This window comes from Ruditapes philippinarum, unplaced genomic scaffold (genome assembly GCF_026571515.1).
Source record: "Ruditapes philippinarum isolate M1 unplaced genomic scaffold, ASM2657151v2 ctg2888_1_1_1_1, whole genome shotgun sequence".
NCBI lineage: Eukaryota > Metazoa > Mollusca > Bivalvia > Venerida > Veneridae > Ruditapes > Ruditapes philippinarum.
The window spans coordinates 69,618-92,265 of record NW_026867149.1 but is presented as its reverse complement, the minus strand read 5'-3'; the positions used below and the strand labels follow the sequence as shown (position 1 = coordinate 92,265).

General features: G+C 31.3%; 1 protein-coding gene across 1 annotated transcript; it reads right to left on the bottom strand.

Annotated features, from left to right (window-relative positions):
* Nucleotides 1-9,485: 9,485 nt before the first annotated feature.
* On the bottom strand, nt 9,486-13,800 carry LOC132735014 (uncharacterized). The gene is made up of 5 exons (XM_060721913.1): nt 13,483-13,800; nt 12,929-13,005; nt 11,209-11,396; nt 10,802-10,934; nt 9,486-10,534 (listed from the first exon to the last, which is right to left on the bottom strand). Exons 1-5 carry the CDS (start codon nt 13,682-13,684, stop codon nt 10,388-10,390), a joined length of 747 nt encoding a protein of 248 aa, XP_060577896.1. The 5' UTR covers nt 13,685-13,800; the 3' UTR covers nt 9,486-10,387.
* Between the last annotated feature and the right edge of the window lie 8,848 nt (nt 13,801-22,648).

The window sequence follows — 22,648 nt, the reverse complement described above, 5'->3', positions numbered from 1 at the left end:
AAATGTTCAAATGTAAACATAAAGTAGGACAACCACTTAAATTGAGAAAAAAAACAACAACAGAATTCCTAAAAAAAAAAGAAAAATTGAAATAGTTGCAGGCTCGGATTGATGGATTAAGTCAATGAGACACTATTAAGGAAATATGGAAACACACCATCTTAAACAGCTACTGTTGCACCTACTTCGTTCCTTCTGAGCTGTTTGATCGTGTTTTTTTTATCTTAATAACATCTAACATATACTTAATACATACTGAAGGTTCGGAGAAGAGAGAGAGAGAGCAAAAGGACATTCCCATTTTGACATATCCTATTTATTTGATGAATTTGATTCACACTTGGGAAAAACAACATTCAGGACACAACTATTATACTATTATACATTCAAATTTGACAATGGTCATTATGGCATTGTCATGTTTCTTGTTTCAATCTAAACAATGTGACTTTGGTCTTTGCCTTACTTTTTTCCATTGAGAAAATCCTACAGCTGCAAAATTTTTGATTGCCTATTTCGTATAAACTGATTACAATAAGATTTATTTAACCGTTCAATTAAACACGATGCATATCCATCTCACCTCTTAACCCTCTTTGCAAAATCTACTAAAACTGTACCCTCTTTGCTCATGCAAAGGTCATTCTCTGCTGAAAAAAATTAGGCGAAATTTATAAATTTCTGCTGATAAAAGGTGGTGTATCGAGTGAAAAAGAAGTATAACACGGCACATTAGAATTTTTTAACAATGGTTTTGTAAGGAATTTGTCCGTTTTTTCAATTACTGCAACTCCACAATAAGCTACAGAACGTGTTTCGCCACGCCAACCGCCAAAGCTCGTTCTTAAGACTTAAATGAACCAATGTTTTGATTATGTACACCTTATACATGCTACATGTATACGTTTCCATTTTTATATTATCTTTTGATAATAGAAATGAATAGTCAAAGCATCAGGAAATTAAGAAAATGAGATATTACGAACAAATAAGTTACAGGGACACCTACATGTACCGAATCTTTTAAAGAAACTATGTCTTATGTCTGCACATGCTCATGATTAAAATATCACAGTCTTTATTAATTTAAAAACTTGTTATTCGTCTGAAGTTGTATCTTTATTACACCAAATAGCTAGCTGCACAATAAATACTAGGGTAATATGATATATTTTGGTGTCGTTGGCATTTATATAAGAAATGCAACCTTGCATATTGTACTTTCTCTTGAAATTGTAATTAAATACAAAATGTTTATAAAGCAACACGATTTTCAATATCAAGAAAATATATATATAAATACTTAGAAATATAGCATTCAAGAAATAGGAAATGTTTATATAAATGTTAATAGTTTTAAAAAACGCTAAAAATATTGCTGTACTAAGAATTGGCATCATAAAATTTATAATGTCAGTAGATATCACCATTATAGTTATTTCAAACGTTTATTAAATTTAAAACGTTATCTTTTAATAGAAATCCCTGTAAAATATGATAGAAAAGAGCAACAAGGAAAAGTGCGTTCAATAACCGCAGCCCCACACGACCCAGCAACAAGAACCAGCGGCAAGGGGCCCAGGAGGACCCAAAACAAAAACAGGACAGAGCGCAAGGCAGAGCACGGACAGGAAAATCACTTAAATGAACCCAAAAAAGAACAACAGCAACCGACAAGAAAATTAAAGAAAACAAATAATTGATCAACCAATAGGCTCACAAAGCAAAATGGCACATATGAAAGGGACTGACCCGGGAAAGGGAGGGGAGAAAAGAAAACTAAGGGCAAAAGGGAAGATACTTACCGTAGATGAGAAAACAACAAGGGACACAAAAAACTGTCACCAAAACAGTATGAAACAACAAAGACATACATCTGAAGAACACAGAGGGAAGCCGCCTTGGAACGGTCAGCAGCATAAGCACTGCTGGGGAGTTTAAACCGGTTAATGATGCATCAAACCTCACTCTTAGCCCAACCATGTTCTTTTAAAACGAGACATTGTAAATAAAATGAATCCCCACCAAGCGAAATTCTACCGTTATGATTACAAAAGGTGAAATAAATAAAACACAGAAATGATCATGTAGAAACACAATGACCATAACAAAGGTACTCAGTCTCTTAAAGAAAGGCAGAGCAACAAGAAAATTACATACAAGGGCCCGACGAAGCAAGACAGAAAAAAAACAACAGAAAAAAGCATAATTATGCAAAATTTAGATGTTCAAATCACAAACTTTATATTGAAATCGGTAGATATTTAAATATTCCTTTTCAAGAAGCTTTTGCAACATTTGCCTCGGTAATCATTTAACATTTCACATTGACTGTGAACATGCTGTTTTGTTTTTCATTGTAGCAAATATTTAGAAATCAAAAATACCTATTTACTAAATTGGTATAGTTTCAGGCCTGAATTAGATAACTTTTATAAATTACTTTAATCAAATGATAATTTTGTAGTTAAGCAAATTCTTTCTTATATTTACCATCTCATGATCTCTACACATTTAATAATTAAATGTAATAAGAATTCTTCATGTCCTAAGAAACAACCTTAAAAATATTAAACATTACATTTGTATGATATGTTTTTTTCGGGCCGGTGCCCTTGTTTTCACTGAATAAATAATTTGCTTTGACTTGACTTGTAAATAGAGAAAATTCAGCATCAGCAATTCCCCAAGTCCCTTTCGGGTGCAGTTATTTCATGATATTGTTTGGAGTGCTGTTTTTCCTTCATGATATTTAGTCTCATATGTTTGACATGTTTATAAACACTCTCTGTTTTAATTTATGACGTGATTCAGGTTGTAAATCTAAAGATCATTCACAGATAATTTGGTTAACCATAAGTTTCTTTATAAAGGTAGTATTTATCAAATCTGCCAAGATACACGCACCGTTTTTTATCACATATCAAAAACGTACAGTTAACAAACTACATTCATATATTACTACAAGATATGATGCCGCAGCACGTCATTCATTGAGAAAACAATAAAGTTTTGAAAAAAAACTAGATATATTGATATACTAGCACACGCTAAGAAAACTAAAGAAATACAATGTACAAATTTCATAAAAAGTAAACGATGTCAATGTGACCAGATGGGCTTCTTCAGATATGAAGATAATATTGGCAAACCACACTGGCCCCAGCCAGCAGTCGATATAAGGGTTTAATACAACAAAGTCCATTTGTATATATTTTAAACCAAATTTTGGATTAGGTCTTTCATATATAATACACCTTTGTCACTCTTTGATTTTTACTGTGCTTTATTAACCTTTAATTTTTAAGAACACCAAAATAGTTAAAATTAATAAACTAAAGTTAAGCAAAGCTAGTACACTTTTTATTGCTTAGTAAAGAGAGAGCACTATGTCATATGACCACAATAATTGGTTCAAAAACAGCGGGAAATCAAATGCTTGACTAATTATTTAAATATACAATGAAAGGGAGATTATAGACAACTTTGTAAAAATAAAATACGAACAGTTTACAATAAACGAAAAGACCAAAAACACGAACTGGTTACAAAGTTTAAAATAAATGAAAATACCAAAAGCGCTTCTTATTTCTTCTTGCTAAACTGTTCAGTACCAAACAAAAAGCAGTTAACATAAAACAGTTAAGACGTGGCAAACGATCTTCAAAGATAGGAAAAAACACTATGCTAATGACTTCTTACGACCGGAGCTTTGCTAAATTGTCCTAATATAACAAACGCATATAGACTATTAAAATATAGAAATCTCGAAGACCGTCTATCACAACCAAATGGCTGGATTTAATAGAACCCGTTTATAGACGGCAATGGCTTTTGCAAAGTACCGTGACCGCGAGAACCGACTTAAGCAGAAAACGAAAATGAAAAAGTGAATTAGCAATAAGTTAACCTTTGTTATTATTTCGGTATTATTGAACGACTTATGGATGACAAGTTAAACAATGTATCCGCCCGATTAGATACACAATATACGAAACTAAATAAAATAGATTTAAGAGCATATGCATGGTAATAAAGCCTGTTTGTGACAGACACCTGTCAAAAGACAAGCTTAAAGGCAAAATGCATGTATGGACGTACGTATGTATATTGCTTATGTAAAGTTGTGTCAGACGTTCTTCACAGACTAGTAATATGAATTTCCATAAGACGTTTCAGCTTTTCTTTCCTTAAAGACCTCAGGACCTCACCGTGTACATCCAGGTACGAGCGAACTACTGACTAGATCTAATCATACAAATCCGTTTATCAAATGCCATCAACAGTTTTGTTGATATATGCTTGTGTCATAGGGAATATATATATATTTATTACATTGTACTGGCAAATGTTTATTAACCTATACTTAACCTGTACTTCCAATAAACTATCCTAGATTATATGATGTTCAATACACACACATACACACACAGAGCAAATTATATCAGTTTTAAATGATACTCTTACAGGGTGTATATGTAGTAGTTGGTATTAAAACTCCTTTTTGTTGAATTCGATTTACTTTTGCACGGGTCAGTAACCAATCATAACTCCTTCCGCCTTTCTCCGCCATTATTCAAAACAATAACAAAGCTATTTTGTGTTATAAAATATTTATCCATTTCTGTTTTTATTCATTTATATAATTACAGGTATATTATAATAATTACATAATTACAGTATGTATTTTGTATTTATTAATATATACTCTAATGAATCATGTATGTCAGTAATTGTAATATTGTGTATTTAATTAAAAAAATTACTTTTGTATATGTTCCATAAATTGCATGTTTATATAATTACAGGTATATTATAATAATTACATAATTACAGTATGTATTTTGTATTTATTAATATATACTCTAATGAATCATGTATGTCAGTAATTGTAATATTGTGTATTTAATTAAAAAAATTACTTTTGTATATGTTCCATAAATTGCATGTTTATATAATTACAGGATCGTATCTTTTGTTGCGTTTGTATTCACTTCAACCCCAAATTTCCAATTGATACTGACTACCTGGTTGAGCTGACCCGCGAAAAAATATATCATCTTAGTCAGTCATATGTTAGTTTTTACAAAGTATTATGAAATAAACACAGAGAATTCTGTTTTGTTATTATACAACTTTCTTTGTCGAATACGACAGGGTTAAATAAATATGTATGGTAAATTTCTTTTTATCGGTAAATTTAAAACTAATACAAATACTATTTGTGCTGTTAACAATACGTTCATAATCAATCGTTTTAATGTAGTCAGGAATGAAATAAACACTTGTTTAAAACGGACATTACCGACAACGACCTTGGTTACATTCTGTTTTTGTATTCAATGAACATAGGGCAAAAAAGGGCAACAAAGAGCGGCCAAGCGTTTATCAATATGTTTTCATGTCATAAGAAATGTCATTGACTTATAATAGCATGCAAAACAGCGTTTGGTTTAATCATCAAGTATGTCTGACACCAGCAAAACAAGATAGGTTGGAAGAAAATATCAAGTTGAAATTGATATTTAACCTTAAGAAGGAGCCGAAACTTTATGCCATTTTACCAAATCAACTTGCTTTTTATGTTATTGTTGGGTTTAGGCTAGATAAAACTAATATGATGAAATGAAATTAACTGAAAGAGAAACGATATTGTTGTGGAAAAACAATATGAATTTCCATGAGAACTCGTCACGGACACACCTGCCGATGTCTCTATAAATTCAAAATTTCACCATTTTACCGGACCTGCAACATTTTAAAATTTGGCGGTTTAGGCTTTCTTTATGGATTCTGTTTTTTCCTGTTTTATTTATTTAATGTATCTCAGTCGCTAGCTTAGTAGGAAAAGGGCTATTCTAGATGCAAATAATATACTACTTAAGAAGACAATATAAACTTGATTGGATTTTTATTTCATTTATTTTCAGTACTTTTACTAAATTGATTTGATAAACATACAAAAATGTTTAAATGAGCATTCCTTCAATTTAAACAAAATTGAGATGCCGGTGTTAGAGGCCGAGAGATATTATCGTCTCTTAAGAACTAAGTCAAAACGAGTCTCGTTGTCATATAATACTTTTTTTCATTGCATCTAAGGGATAACTTTTTTTAAAGATCATTAAAGAGTTCCAGATACCATATTGCCTTATTAAGTAGATTAAAAGGTGTTAGAAAGAATATTTTGCCTGATCATGTAGATTTAAAAAGTCGTAAAGACCATATCATCTGATCCAGTAGGTTAAAAGTAATCAAAAGGACTAAAATGTATTCAAAGCGGCCCTATGACCTACTCAATAGAATAAAGGTGTGATCAGGATTCTGATACCAGTAGATTTAAAAGAGTTTTAGAAGAATCATATGTCAGATATACCGTAGTTAATAACATCATTGAGCAGTGCAAGATTCAATTCATCATAGGAATTTCTACGGCCGTATTACCATATATAGCGGATTACAAGGAGTCATGTAAAAAAACTGATTATTTAGATTCAAAGAAACCCGAATTTATACAGACATATCAATAATTACTTTCATGCTATAATTGTTGCAGCTTGTTCGGATGGTAAATGCGCCGGTCTTGTAATTTTTAGAAGTGTTGTCGGCGTGGGTTTAAAAGCCTGTCAGGGGCATACCCTTGTTCACTTAAACAAGAAACATTTAACACATCACTTCAAACAAATGTGTTTCAGGAATGTTTATAAGCTCATTTCTTCTTACATCATCGGACCAAAATAAATTAAACTAAAAAATATAAATAAAATATCAAACTAATTACTGGAAGGATTTGATTCGAATTTTCCAGAGAATCTATGTTTCATTTGTCTATACAAGAATATCAAATGCCAATCAAATTGTGAAATATGTCACACTGTCCATATATCTGAAATGCCTTTTGTCATTTGTTTATTTCATAATGTATAAAAATGGTGTTCCTCCAAGGTCATTCTAGTTAGTATAGGTCGGTAGAAAACATGAAATGAATAAGATTCTTAACATAAAATAAATCTTGCATATTGTTTCTTTTTTAAGAAATATGAAAGATTGACATGGATTCAGAACAAACCCGAAACTATCTCAACTCACACAGGACCACGGAAAAGACACCAAGTGTGAACCACGACTAACAGGGTGTGTAATTGAAAGGGGACCTGCAAGTAATAATCAATTGTAGCGACTTAAGCGGACAGATCTTACACGACGAGACGTCCTCTTAAAATATAAAGACCTACGCATTGTAGTGGGAAACCTTACCTAAAATAGATTAGATCGATTAATATCTTTCCATTTAGTGAAAGTTTATTACTACAAATATATGAGTAATTTATTTTTTTTTAAATTTGAAACTCAGCTCCACAAGGCAACATATAAAGTAACATTTGTCAGACAAAAAGAATGACATTTTTATTAGAAATATCGTGACAAATATTTCTAATAATATCCAATAAAAATTTATTTCGTTTTGTTGACCTTTCATGAAAGAGGTTTTAATTTTTAAACATGTCCATTTGATTAAAATGTATAAATGTGTATTTGTTCTCTATGGTAAATTTGCTTTGCCGTTCGAACGCTAAGTTAATTGATTTCTTTTTTAGTATACCTTAAGGAGACAACATATATCTACAGTAAAAGTTTAGCAGACACATATGATTCTGCAAACAGTTTTTGATTGATTAGTGATTTCAAATCGGATGCATGAACTTTACAAACTTTGGTGCACGCCTGACGATGCATCCGTTGCCATATTATTTTTTCAGTCATCCTACTTATCTATTCAGGTCTTTCTGAAATTCTTCTATATTGATTTTTTTTAATTTTCTTTTGAAAATTTAATTCAAGTGTTTTGGACATTTTTGGAATTCACTTCTGCAAATGAAATCATCTCTTTTATCTTTGATCAATAAAATCGATAATAAATTAGAATAAATTTAAAGGTAGATTATGCCTCAGAAATGATTTTATTTTCATTTCTAAAAGGCCTTTTATGATTTTTGTCCTGTTATAGTTTCCAAAAAGTTACTTATTGGCAAATTACCTGAACCATCATTTGCTTCTATTGCTTTTAGCAATTAGTAAAATTATATTGAGTTAGTATTTGAGTATGGAAGTCAAAATACTACTTTGTTTACATTTTGTTACTTTTATGACAAATAGTTTTATATTCAGCACTACTTTTGTTAGGTGGTAAACATGTAACATGCTCTAAAATCATTAATCAATCATTACACAGCTTTCATGTCTGCCTTTTTTAAAGAAGGAAACATTAAATGAGCCGCGTCAGGACAAAACCAACATAATGGGGTTGCGACCAGCATGGATCCAGACCAGCCTGCGCATCCGCGCAGTCTTATCAGGATCCATGCTGTTCACTTACCAACCCTATAACAAGAAGAGAAACAGATAGCGAACAGCATGGATCCTGATCAGACTGCGCGGAAGCGCAGGCTGGTCTGGATCCATGCTGGTCGCAAACGCACTATGTTGGTTTTGTCCTGACGCGGCTCAATTATTCGTTTTTGAGGCTTAATGTGCCTTGAACCGTCAATTGTCACTGTCATCCATGTTTTAGTTATTTTTGTTAGAACTTGAATATGATGTTTATTTTGTGCTACAAAAAAGCCCGACATGATAAATGCGTCGCATCTAATTCATCATTAATGTCACTACACATTGGTTGATACTCTCCGTGGTTTTACCACATATATGAATTATACAAAAGGTAAAGCTCCGATGAATTTACATGTTTTGCGGCCATGTGGTTTTATGTTTTACGTATCTTATCTTTTCTATTATCATATTTTCGCAATTGGTGCTCGTACCTTTTTTGGTTAGATCTTCGTGTGGATTGAAGGAAATAAAGTATCTATCTATAATATTACAAAATTGTTTATCTCATACATCACAACATATGAAATGTGTTACTAAGAATAAATTAAATGGAATTCGCTTCAATATTTTTTACATTTTGTTATTCATTTTTTTTAAAGATGATTGCAGAAGTTTATCCGAAATTTATCTTTAGCTTTTCTTTCAATGACAAATCAAAATAATTGATTCAATGAATTGATGATACCAGTTAATTGAAACAATGCTAAACTGTTCATTTTAAGGGTCCGTCACTTTTCATTAAAAGTTGTATACTGCATATCATTCGATGGTATAATTTTTGAGGAATCGAGAATCTCACTGTTTATCTTGAACTTCAAAAACGCATGGCTACAATTTAAGTTTGCACAATTGCTAAATGCTCTATAATATTTGCTTTGTCAGTAACCTCCAAGTGTTTGTACAGTAACAATAACTACTAAAACAAGATGAGTAATTGCAGACGAGTTAGTTCATCTGACACACTATAAGGCAACATCCATCCCTCCCTCAAGCACCGTACAAAAGAGAAACACTTATTAGAAGTCTTGTTTCGGCTTTGAGTGGGAGTATAATTGAATAGAATAACTTTTGGTAAAAAAATTTGGTACGATAAGTCAAACTTTGATTTTTTTCATTTAATACGTTTACATCACTTTTAGTAAAACGGAAACAGAATAATTTGAGGTTGAAAGGTTTTGTTATGGAGCACGTTTAATCTTTAAAATACTTGGAAAATAGCGTAGATTAAAATTTGTCGCTCGTTGATAATAATAAACCTGTTAAAATGTCAGAATTTAGCTTTAATTGCTCCCACTTTGGTTCTCTATATTGCGAATATTTACAAATGAAATAATCATTTACATATTTCCCTCAGCAATATAATTTCAAAAAAGCTTTCAGAGAAGCAATTAAATTACATTGTACGAAATCACAGTTTAATTGAGATAAATTATCAAGGTGGGGAACATATAAAATAAACACCGTTATATCATTAACATTTCTAAACACATCTTTGGCATTTATCAGTTCATGAAGAATGTTATTGTTAGATAGTGGCTTCTATAAGCTCCTGCTTTCGGCTAAAATCTAGAATAATTGTTATGTTGTTACTTACACATGTACAAATATTCTAAATAAAATATGTTTAAACCAAACTCTTTTGCTAAATGTTAATGAAATAAATACAACATGAAAATTTGTGACATACATGAACTCAAAATGTTTTACTCACCTTTCAACCTAAGCTAGTTACAAAAAATGTACATTTTCATAACTAAAAAAATATAATCGTTCATGTTTCATTTTCAAAATAGTACAACAATGAGAATATATTTCGTGTGTACGTTTGAAACAAGCAGAACAATACGATTATAGCACAACTCTGCGAGTGTTTAAAACTACTGGTTTTAATGTTCCACAATGAATAAATTATGACACAAATTGTTTTCATGGCAACTCATCAGTCCTTGCAGAAACAGCAGGAAACAAACCTTTTTGTTTGTTTTATAATCCATTTTTATTTGCCATAAAGGCTAAATTTAGATTTTGGTATAGTTTTACTATGTCCGATGACACAACATGCGAGGCGTGGCCCTGCGTTCCCTGTTTTAAGACTTTCAGGATCATTTGGTTTCATGCCTAAGTCGTCTTCCCCGGCGTGTATCTGAAACAAAGATAATTTCTTAATGCATGTTGCTGCATGAGCTGATCATAAAATAAGTAATCTCCCCTTGCTATAACTATATATATTTGGTCAACGCGTTTGTTTTGTAAATGTTAACAATCACAAATGGACAATTGTTTACGTCATCAGACTGTTCGAACGTAATACATTTTTTTTGTAATTCATATACCGGTACAGTTAAAACCGCAGATTAAAATTTGAATATAGTGGAAGGATGACAATAAAGTATATAAATTGTGTACTTACCACCATTCCACGGCCGATGATAGAATACTTTCCATCAAGTCTTGCAAAGTAGTCAACATGTCGGGTCTTTATTGTTCCAAAATAACCCCTATCACTACGATAGTGATTTCCAAAATCACCAACATGACGACCACTGAAAATAAAAAATTGTCCAACGTCAAAGATAAAATATGAATAACTAAATCCTAAAAATAATCAGGTGCGTATTCTTGGTAAAGAAAAGTGATATTTTATAATGAAATTCTGGCACATTAAAGCATTCATAACTCTTATAAAAACAAGTCGGCAAGTTCATGGTAAAGAAATGCTTCAATCATTTATGAAGAGAAAACTAATCCAGGAAAATGGGTGATACTTTAATGAAAAATAACAATATTGACAATTGTAAAATGCGAGAAATTTCTTACGTTTTTGGATGCCATGGTGATCCATGGTTGACACCCATAGGATTGTAATGACCACCCATAGATTTGCATCCGTTTGTCATATCACCATATTCATGAACATGAACAGCGTTGTATTTTGATTGATTATTTTTTGGAAGATTTTCTATATTCATTTGAACGCTCAAAAAGTCGTATTCGCAGTTGGGTTTCTGAAAACATTTCACAACAAATTACCAACATCATGAAAACAATATGAAATAATAGATTCAAGGAAACAAAATTAAATATGCAAAAAGTGTATTGGTATAAGTATATGAAATTTAGTATAACACACTTTTGTGTAAGATAATGACTATGTGGTGGAAGGAAATAAAAACAATAAACAATATTAGAACTAGTCAGTCATAACAAAGCGGAAGATTCATGTGAGAACTATTAAGAAACGTTAACAATGGTTAATGTTCCATACATTGCCATTTTCTTCAATTATACAGCAAAAACGCTTTACTTAAACGTTTAATCGTTCTCAAACAATGTCATTAGTAACAACACAAGACATCAAACAACAAGAAAAGTTTGTCATTTGCATATTCAACATGGATACTATAAAAAAAGAAGTGCCATTTATCAGTTTATCTACTTTTTAAAAGTAATGAATTGTCTTATTACATGGAGGTTTTCTTACTGATTGTCGTTGTTTTTAACTTTATGACATAAATACAGGATATTGAATTGGGTGTAGTTTTAGTACTGAGTTAAATGAACGAGTTAAAAATGAATTCAGTAATCAATAGCTTAACGAATATAATATTCTGTTCATCATAGATCCAAAAATAATTGCTGTTTACAGTAAAAAAGAACTATTTCCACACTGACGCACTTTTAGTATAACGCTTACATTAAGCGTGCCTGTACGTATGAAGACTTTTTGACAGGTTATATAGTCCTATATTAACGGTTGTTTTGAAATAAGATTCTATTGCAAGCAACCGTTTATATACGGTCATATAACCTGTCAAATAATAATTATAACGAATTTACAGCAAGCATTTTGTGTTAGAGGATAAGTGAGATTTCTTCATAAAATGGCAGCAGTTGTGTATATTATTAGTTATAAAAATTGTTGACAGGTTATACGGCCCTATATTAACGGTTGTTTGTAACTATAACCCGAGCCGCCAGGCAAGGGTTATATTGCAAACAACCATTTATATTCGGCCATATAACCTGTCAACAATCTTTATAACGAATTTATAATACAGCAAACATCATTTTTAGAGGACTAAAGCGCGATTTCTTCATAAATCGACAGCAGCCGTATATATAAAACTATATAAACGTCACGATTATCCAATGAAAAGCGTCGTAAAAAACGTGCAGTATTATAAAAAAAACTATAAATCACGTTATACGTCACGTTATACGTCACGTCAAAATACTAGTATATGAGCGGCCTTGAAATACCGTTTTTACAAAAATAGCACGGGTATGTGATAAAAAATTTTATTACACTCTTAATGTCACGAAGACATTTATATCTATATATGTAGTGACTTTGAAATGTTTCAACACTTTTTTTTATTGTTTATTAAGAATTTCTATCATAGTACTTGAAAAGAAAAAGTAAAAAATAATACATGGCTTAATTCTATCACCAAAGCAACCACGAAACAATAGCCTACTTATGACCGTAAGGTGCTTACATCATTACATCATTTTTTTTTTCAACATATAAACTTACCACTTCTTGCATGAAGTAGAACATGCCTTTAATCCCACCAGGCTGCTCTGGGACCACTTTGCATTTTGCGTACAACGCTATGGAAAAAAAGAGATTTTTTTCAAAATTATAAATTGTTACTGTAGACAAAATAATTTATATTTGTTAAATATCATTATTTATATTTTTATCTTTTTTATCACTGAAATAAAAATAAAATCTTGTAAATATACTATTATACATCAATGTCTTGTCATTATTTGTAAAGGAAACCTATAAAATTATCATATGTCAAAGCATTTTAATGCAAGAAACAGAGACAGAGATTTAAGATAAACAATACAAAATGAGAGAAAATTGATGAAGTTTAATAGTTTTTGACATAAGAAAATTATTTGTTTGTTAACTAAATGAAAAGCATCATTGATCAATAATTATAAATGAAAATTTATGTCTGACACAAATTGTTTCATAAACAGAAATCAAAAATAATATAAAATGTCGATATTCAAACATCAATAATGATTCAATTTATTTATAGAAGCTACTCATTCAAAAGTGCATTTAAATCTTACGTTCTAAAGTGCATATCTTCTTTTCTGGTATTTGCAGCTCTTTCTGTACTTTAGGTATTATCTTTTCTATTGTCCCTTTTTGAACTTTAATCACTTTTTGAACTTTAGGTTCTTTATTTACTTTAGTCTCTTTAGGAGGTGCACACGAAACTAAGCAAATTAAACTTAAACAAAATCCAACAAAAATATAAAGCGCGTTCATTTTTCCAGATAACTCGTCGATTCGCACACTTTGTAAACAACTGAATCGGTACAGATTTTAGTGCATTTATAATTCAGATCGTTTCATCCCTATTTACGTTGTCATAACTGTCGTCTCTACGTTTGTCGTTTATACGTAAGTATTTATGCGCTTGGTAATTAATTAACCACGTTTTAGAATAATTAATGACAATAAAGGTAATTGTGTTTACCAGTCACGGTCTGTTGAAACGGAAATTAATCATGGACTATAAAATACTGAAAGCTAATTGCTCGATTTTCTGTTACGTAAACAATCGGCAGCTTATATAACATAAGACAGATTGCATTGAAATATTTTAAATGCAATCCTAAAGTTCACATAAAAAGTGTGCACGTTGATCAATTTTCAAGATAACTTAAATTTTAATGAATGCGCATCTTCTTTTTCAAAAAATGTCATGCATGCTATTACGTCACATATTTCCTCACACATTGTCTGTTAGATTAAAGTGGCTCCAATGAGGATTTTTAACATGAAGGGACAACATTTCTTTTCGAGATTTAACAACCATTTGAAGGTCTGTACCAATAACCAAAGTGGAATATTTCAGATTACTTTTTTCACTCCTTTTTTGCAGAATAATAATTTTATTGATTTAGTCAAATTGGGATAAAATCACACACATTCCATTTTCTATTTATTTCTGAGTATATTATTTTATTATATACCTATACATTTTTCTCCCTAAAATACATGCAAGTCATGAAGTGCTTATACGAATGTATATTAAAATCCGTCTTCTATTAGAGACAAATACGATATATGGAAGTGTCGAACTATTTTTGTCGGTTGGTTTCCATCTTAGCTGTGCATTACATAGAATCTGGAAACGGGAGCCGATGTTACTGAGGGCGCGGCCTCTTTTTAAAACATGATATATTCATCCGTCATTAATCAACATTTCTTGACTGCTATATTTTTGTTTGTGCAATAACTAATAGAAGTGCAGTTTATTGGACCTGTTTTAGTCTTAGAATTTACAGGTATATAATAAAAGGAAAATTATGTTGTAGCGTGTGAAAATTGATATCTCGCGAGACCGATTTTCAGCCGCTTCTTGTAGCAAAGTACAAAGTCACAATAAGCTACTACAACATGATATTCCGTAAATATGACTACCAATTTCCCCGGTCAAAAGAAAGTGATAATCACGAACTACGTCAGAACATTAAAAACAGTGGCGCCAAATTTAACAGTGTACTATTAGAAACCAAACGATAATGACTTTTTGGTATAAAGAGTACTGGTCGACCAATAAAAAAATTAAAAAATAACTAAAAAAAAAAAATAAAAAAAAAATATTACGTAAACAAAAGTAATGTAATTTTCAGATTCGGATAGCGTTTTTTGCGTCAAAAATTTAATGATAAAATAAGAACGTTCTGCTTCCTTTTCCTTTGAACATTTACCTGCTTAAAAAAGGATTCGAATGTCAATAATTGAAAAAAACTTCAGTCTATCCTTTCCGTCCGCTTATTCCCTGCGGTCTGAAGACCGCAGGGTATTGGTACGCGTTTAACTTTTGAGGCATGGAGGAGCACGTGACCTGTTTTCTGTACATGGAGGAGCATGTGATCTGTAAACCGTACATGATTGGTTAATTGACCTTTTCGAAAACCTAGCTAAATACTGTGTGCCGGTACGTACGGATTTACCGCTAGGGAATTAGTCCAAATTACACATAATTAAGAACAAAACTATTAAGTGACATTTCTAATTTTCTATAATTATTTTACCGTTTAAGGTGGAAAAACTTGAATGATGTGTTTGAAATTAAATTATCAATGTTTCTTTAATATCTATCTCAAATTTTACAAACAATAAATTGTTTATATTGAAAATCTACAAAATTAAAATATTCGTAGTGGCATCTGCCATAATAAATAGATATATTTTGTAAACTTGTGGGTTTACTTAATTTTTTTTGCTCGGAATTATTCATAAAATGGTAGGCCTATTTAATCATTTTCTTAAAAAGAAATAATTGTTTTATGTTCGACCTTCTTCGGTCTTTGAACAACGGTCGCCAGTCTTCTATATTGATCGATTATTGTCAACTATATTCCTGATACAAACGTTTATTTATCCCCCCAAACAATGTTGAAAATAGTTAAATGAAATTTCTTTATATCATTAAAAATGTTCCCCGCAGGAAACCATTTTACTTGTTTAGATCTTGTTTGCGTGTAAAAAGGAAATCGGACATCTTAATAAGTTTACCAAATGAAAAAAAGTAGATCTATTTTGGTTATATAATAAAACAGTTTTTGTAAGAAGATTTCGGTAAATATTTAAGAATGTGGACCTTGCCTCCGGTCTTGGTGAATATCACGTTAGCCTGCCAAGTCCATAGACTTGGATAATCACCTCATCGTCATACAAAAATTATATCACAATATTTTTACCATTTAAAAAGGGCCATTTCTGTAGCATAACATATTTAACGCTTTGTTTAAGCAATTTTACCGGCTATTTAACACCGGTTTGGAGTTTTGATACGTCGGAATTGACTACGAAGGGCGTATGCCTGTATGTTAATTTTTTCGCATCTAAATTGCAATCCGGTGTCAAATAGCCGATAAACACCACTCAAAAACATGTTATTTCGATTCTAACAAGACAAAATAATAATAAGGGAGATCATTAACGCTATTATTTCTGCCGCCTGCATGAGTTACATACTAGGAATGACGTCATTTCACTGCTTATAAATTAATATAAACATAAACATCTTTAATACAAATTTTCTCGTTTTGGTTATCATTTTAGAACATCATAATGTAAAAAATAACGATTTAATTGAGGATTCACCATAAACGCAGTATACAAAACATTACTATCAAATCGGCCTTTGCAAAAATTCATTATTCACTGTATAGCCAAATTTATGGTAGAATTTATTTTGAACAGGAACATTTAGAAACAGTACTTTCAACATGAAATATAATGAAACGCTGTAAATACACGTCTGCGGATGTTTAGCAGAACATATACGCGAACCGGCGGTCCTGAGCTAGATACTTAACAAAGGAGTGTTGCGTTGTAAATCTTTATACAAAATAAAGATATTTCAATATATTGTCATTTTTTTGTCTGTACATGCTACGGGCACTGTAGAGGATCTGTCGATGTTTTATATGTTCTGTTCACTGACCATTTAATCAGTATGCAACTGACATGTTAATAAAACCAGGAAATATTACATTTTACTCAAAGTTTTACTATTTAATGTTATTCTGACAAAATTTTATGTCAGATCAGACTATTACTTTTTTTCCTCTTGTAGAAAGTGGGTAATTTTGAAGTACATCTTTATTCTCTGTTTTATGTACAAAATCTGTATTTACGATAATAAACAAATCATATTTTGGTAATATCTGACCGTGTAATTCAAAAGAATACGTATTTTAGTAAATACGAACTTCATTCAAAGTTCCTGCATATTACGAGTGTACGGATCACGGTATATTAGTCATATACGTATTGCATTATATCCCGTACATCTAAGTATTCAGATTTCACTTATTTTTACCTGTCTATCTAAAACATACGGAATACCGTACCCTTTATTGTATCCATATATTTTCCGCAGTGGTCATAATGGCGTAAAATGTCGTCAATAGCGGGATTTAATAACATCAAAATAACAAACGCCCCGTGATAGCATGACTTTTATCCAAAGGGGTGGGGGAAATAAAGTCACGTGTACCGGAAAAATTGAGTCGGTGACCCCCTAATTTTTTTAGTTATTTTGACTAAGTATACATTTTAAAAGACGTTTAAAGAAAAAAAATCAAAAATTTATTTCAGGAATTTTTAAATAAGCCGCTTTAAAGCCGAAAAATGCGGCTAAACTGAACGTCAAATTTTACACAAAATTGACAGTTTTCTTTCCATTTTTCAAACATTTTTCGGCGTAAAACGATAAATTTTATATCAGCTTAAAGGAAAAATAATTTCCGTCGAATGTTGTAGAATTTAAGATATTTTGTCCGCAAATGGCGTTGAAATACCCGTAACAGTTGTCAAGGATACGCAACGACGTCATGTTCAAATCGGGCTTTGATGGTCAACTTTGACGCCGTGTGTTTAAAAATTGGCTGAAACTATTGAAATAAAATCAACAGAATTTAATCAGAAATATGGTCAACTTTTTGCATGCCAATTTTCAAGACGCTACTCGAAAGTTCGCAAAGTGTCGCGTTATACCTTAACATATGACGTTAGAGTGTAAGCGCGTTATTTAGCACTATATGAAAGAAAACTAATCAAGAACGGAAAAAATCTATAGAAATGCGTTTTCGTTGAATTTATCGTGACGCGGCTCATTTATACACCAAGGACATATATTGATGCTTTATCTTTGAACTACAAATTAAAAACAACTTTTATTGCTTTAAGTCGAAAGCCCTGAAACACCATTATTATGATTTCTACTGAGGAAATATCAATTTCTCGTTATTAACTGAAATTGTTAGACGCGCGATTGTTTTCTTTGAATATGACCATTGTTTTCTTTGAATATGACCTTCTATAAATAGAAAATTAATGTCTGTTGTTGTAATTGTAATTTCTTTGCTTTTAAGAAAATAAACTGGTAATAAAATATGAAACACTATATCTTTATAATTGAAAATCTGTTCATAGACAGATTTGTAAAGTATTTCCTTTTTCATGCCAAAATTGCTTATCTTTTCATAACATACTAATTACATGTTATATTGTATAGTGTACAAAATTAATTCAACTTTTGATTTATATCCACCACAGACATTATTTACGATTTAAAGTTTGAATGAATGATTTGCTTTCTTTTGTATGTTTCTATATACCGTAATTAAAAAAGAGAAAAGAATAAATAAAAGAAAGAACAAATAAAACCTTAACATGTAATGGCACAGGGTTTCATGAAATGTACATCGAATGATAACGTTCGGGTCAAAAGACGCTTCCTTTTTGAGCTTAAATAAATTAAAGTGTACAGTATGTTTGAAAGTAATAATTTTTGCTATACCATCAAACCAAAAATAACTTTAATAACTATAGTCTCAATGCATACAATTTACATAAGCTCAAAAAGGAAGCGTCTTTCATATGAAGTGATATCATTTAATATATGCTAGTTTCTGATATATGTATCGGCAAATTATAATGTTGGTAATATTTATTTTCAATGTAAGGTATATTTATCTTTTCATCAATTTCAAAACTTTTTTTAACCAAAACGAGTGGATTCTTAACATTGCATATTTTAATGTGTTGGCTGTGAAGGATATAAAGCAAAAGTTTAGTACTTGTTGTGTACTATAACATGTAATAACGCATGTTCTGAAAAGATAAACAATGTTGACATGAAAAAAAAGAAAATATTTTACAAATCTGTCCATGAAAAGATTTTCAATAATTGAAATATAGTGTTTCATATTTATAACCAGTTCATTTTCTTAAAAGCAAAGAAATGACAACAACAGTCATTAAATTTCTATTTATAGGAGCTCTTATCCACGAAACACGTTAAACAACCTGTCGTGTGGTTATTTCAGTCAAAAACGAGAAATTGATATTTGCTCAGTAGAAATAATAAAAATAATGTTGCAGGGCTCTCGGCTTAAAACATTAAAAGTTATTATACAATTATTGACTAGTGAGCCATTGAATATGATGTGATATTCACCGGCAGATGACATATTGACCGAGGCGATAGCCGAGGTCAATATGACTTTCTGCCGGTGAATATCACATCATATTCAATGGTTCACTAGTCAATAATTGTTTTATTATATGAATAGGCTAAGAAATTAAAAAAATCACAAAAGTACAACCTTATAATTATACATGTACAAAATTTGCCTCGTTGAAGCGCGGGAAGAAAGACGCACGTGTTAGGCGTGCAACGACTATACAAACGCTGCGCATACAAAAATAATTCAAGTTTATACTCATTATTGCGGTGTAACCCTTAAGTATGATAGTAAAGTATTGATATTTTAATCGAGAAATATGCCATAAAGAAAAAAAAGCAACAATTATTTTTTTAATTAACACGCGTAATTAACAGTCTACGGTGTATGATCATTGAATATGAGTCTCAATCTATTTTTAGACTGGGAAAATCCAATTCAGCCAGTGAATATGATACTACACCCAGTAAATATAAGTATTTGGTGTATTAATTGCTTTAAGCCTCATGTATAAACCAAGGCGCAGGTGTGTAATAAATAGATTTTGTACTTTCTGATTGCAGATCAGGAGATACAATGGTGACATTCAAGATCTGGCACAGCGCTACCCTGCGAAACATACAACACAAACTAGTTCTGAAAAACCCCAACAACAACAGCAAAAAAAAAACAGAATGTAAAAAAAGAACAGTTTTTAGTACAAGTGTCCAATTAATTATAACGCATACACTTTGGCTTATAGAATAGTAAATCATAACATTCAGTCACAATGAAAAATTACGAGGATGAATATTTACTGATAATGATAAATTGCTCCGCTATTTCCGGAAAACTTCGAATAATTGTGATCAGAAGCCTTAGGGGGCAGAGGACATATCCGAATGATGGCCCCGGTCAAATTGTTTAATAACTCAGACATGGTGTTTTGAAGGTACTGGAAACTTCTGATTTTTCTCTGTAATGGTAATTCTTTCTTGTTTCACCCGAAACTAAGCCCTTTGGTAGCTTTGTACATAATTGTAACTCTCCGAATGGAGGTGAAAAAGTTAAAAATCAAGCTTTGACAGTTGGCGCCAAACAAGTAAGAAATTTCGGATAAATTTTGTAAAAAAATCTAAACGTATGACAGACACTTTATTGGTCATTTTTGAAAATGCTATAGCTTGCACTGCGTGTTAGTGATATTTTTAAAGGAATCGGGCGGATTCTTGAGTATGCTGCACCTTCATGAAGATTGCCCATATTGGTATAATTATTTTAGATGTGATTTTAGCTGGGTGGGGTCATATATAAATTGCTGTCAGTCATCTTTTTAAGGAGCAATGCATGCAAACTATTATTTTCTTCAATGTATGCCATATACGTATCATTGAATAATGCTGTGCAACTGGTTATCTGCCTGTGAAACAGTTTTTGAAATATTTGGAATTGTGATTCTGGCCACACTGAAATACAAAATTGTTCATTTTTAGGTTCCCTGCACCCTTAGTTTTATCAACGCCGCCATATTGGTCAGACGCATTATTCAACGAATTCTAAACTGTTTACAAAGAAAAGGTAAGTGAACGTTCTTAGGCCACGGTTTCGACTTTTTATCATTGTACTTTCGAGTTATCACCAATTTCGTCTGCCTATTAAATTTGCGTACTGAATGACTGTATACTGTAACCATTTTTTATATAGACTGTCATTCAGTACACAAATTTAATAGGCAGATGAAACTGGTGAACTCTCGAAAGTAAGATGATAAAAAGTCGAAATCACGTTCATGAAAAGTCATAAGTACGATGGTGAATAGTCGAAATAACAAAGAAACGAAACCACGATAATGAAAGGTCGAAAGTACGACGGTGAAAACACGAAATTGTATCGAAATTGTATCGAGTAATCACCATCGTGGTTTCGTTATTTCGACTTTTCACCATCATAGTTTCGTTATATTTTTCTTTTTGTTGTTTCGAGCAAATTTTCACACGTGGTTTCGTAATTTCGACTTTTTACCTTCGTATTTTTGACTTTTCATGATCACGGTTTCTTTATTTTGACTTTCCACCATCGTAGAACAAGATTTAAAGTGTATTCTGGTGTAAGCCCATTCACCTTCTTACATTATCAGTTTTTAAATGCGTTGTCTCGTCTTTCTTCTGACCTCTCTTGCAGTTTATCGAGTGGGACTAGTTAGACAGCAGCATATCAGCACATTCATAAATAAGTTGGATGAAAGATGAGTAGATAATTTCATGAGATTTCTTAACAGAGTCATCGACTATTTGCAATTCCACGCTTTTCTTCATATACATTTGATATGCAAGTTAAGTTAATAAATTAGTATATGCTTGCAAAGTGCAGACGTTGGAAAGAATCATTTAGTCTTACAAATGTTACAGGGTAAGAAAAAAATGTGCAGCCTGACCAGAACTTGAACCAAGGACCCGTTGAATATCGTTTTGTGACTTAACTGTCCTGGCTATTAGTTATTTATGGTTGGATTATATCAAACAGTATCGCTCCTGGAAAGAAATACCTTGAAAATAATATTTAAAGATCCTGTAACACATTTTTTTCATGGCTTTATTTCATAAATATGACGCTTAAATTAAGATTTGTCAATCTTGTAAGTTCAAATAAGCATTATCTATAAAGATATTACCCAATTTAACATTTTGCGTAAATAAAGGGAGGTAATTAGAAATTTATTTTCTATAAATTCCAAGTCAAATTTTCCAATAAGAAATGAATGCATGTAACTTATTGATTAAATATAATGTGCACAAATATTTGCAGTACACATTTTACATATTCTTGGATGTTTGAAAATTGTTTTATTTGCATAATTATATACATATATAATATTTTGCAAGTGTGTGATACATACAGTAACAATATCAATCACAAAACATACAGGATCTTTAATTATTTATTTACTTATGCGTCAAATATTTCAAAACATTCTGCAACATCTTGGCCTTAAAAGACATCAAAAGTATAAAGACCAAATTACGGATAAAATCATCATAACTTTGTTTAACATTGGTACATCGTCCTAAGCACGATGACATATAAAGTTACATGTTAGGGGGTGTAGATGGGTTAATATAGCACCGGTGTAAGCACATCCAAATCCAGTCTGATACGTACAATTAAATTGTTCAAAAATAAATTTAAAAAATACTTAAAAATATGTGCGATAAAGTAATTGAAGCAGCTGTTTTTTCTTATTAATTATTTTGTTTATTACCTA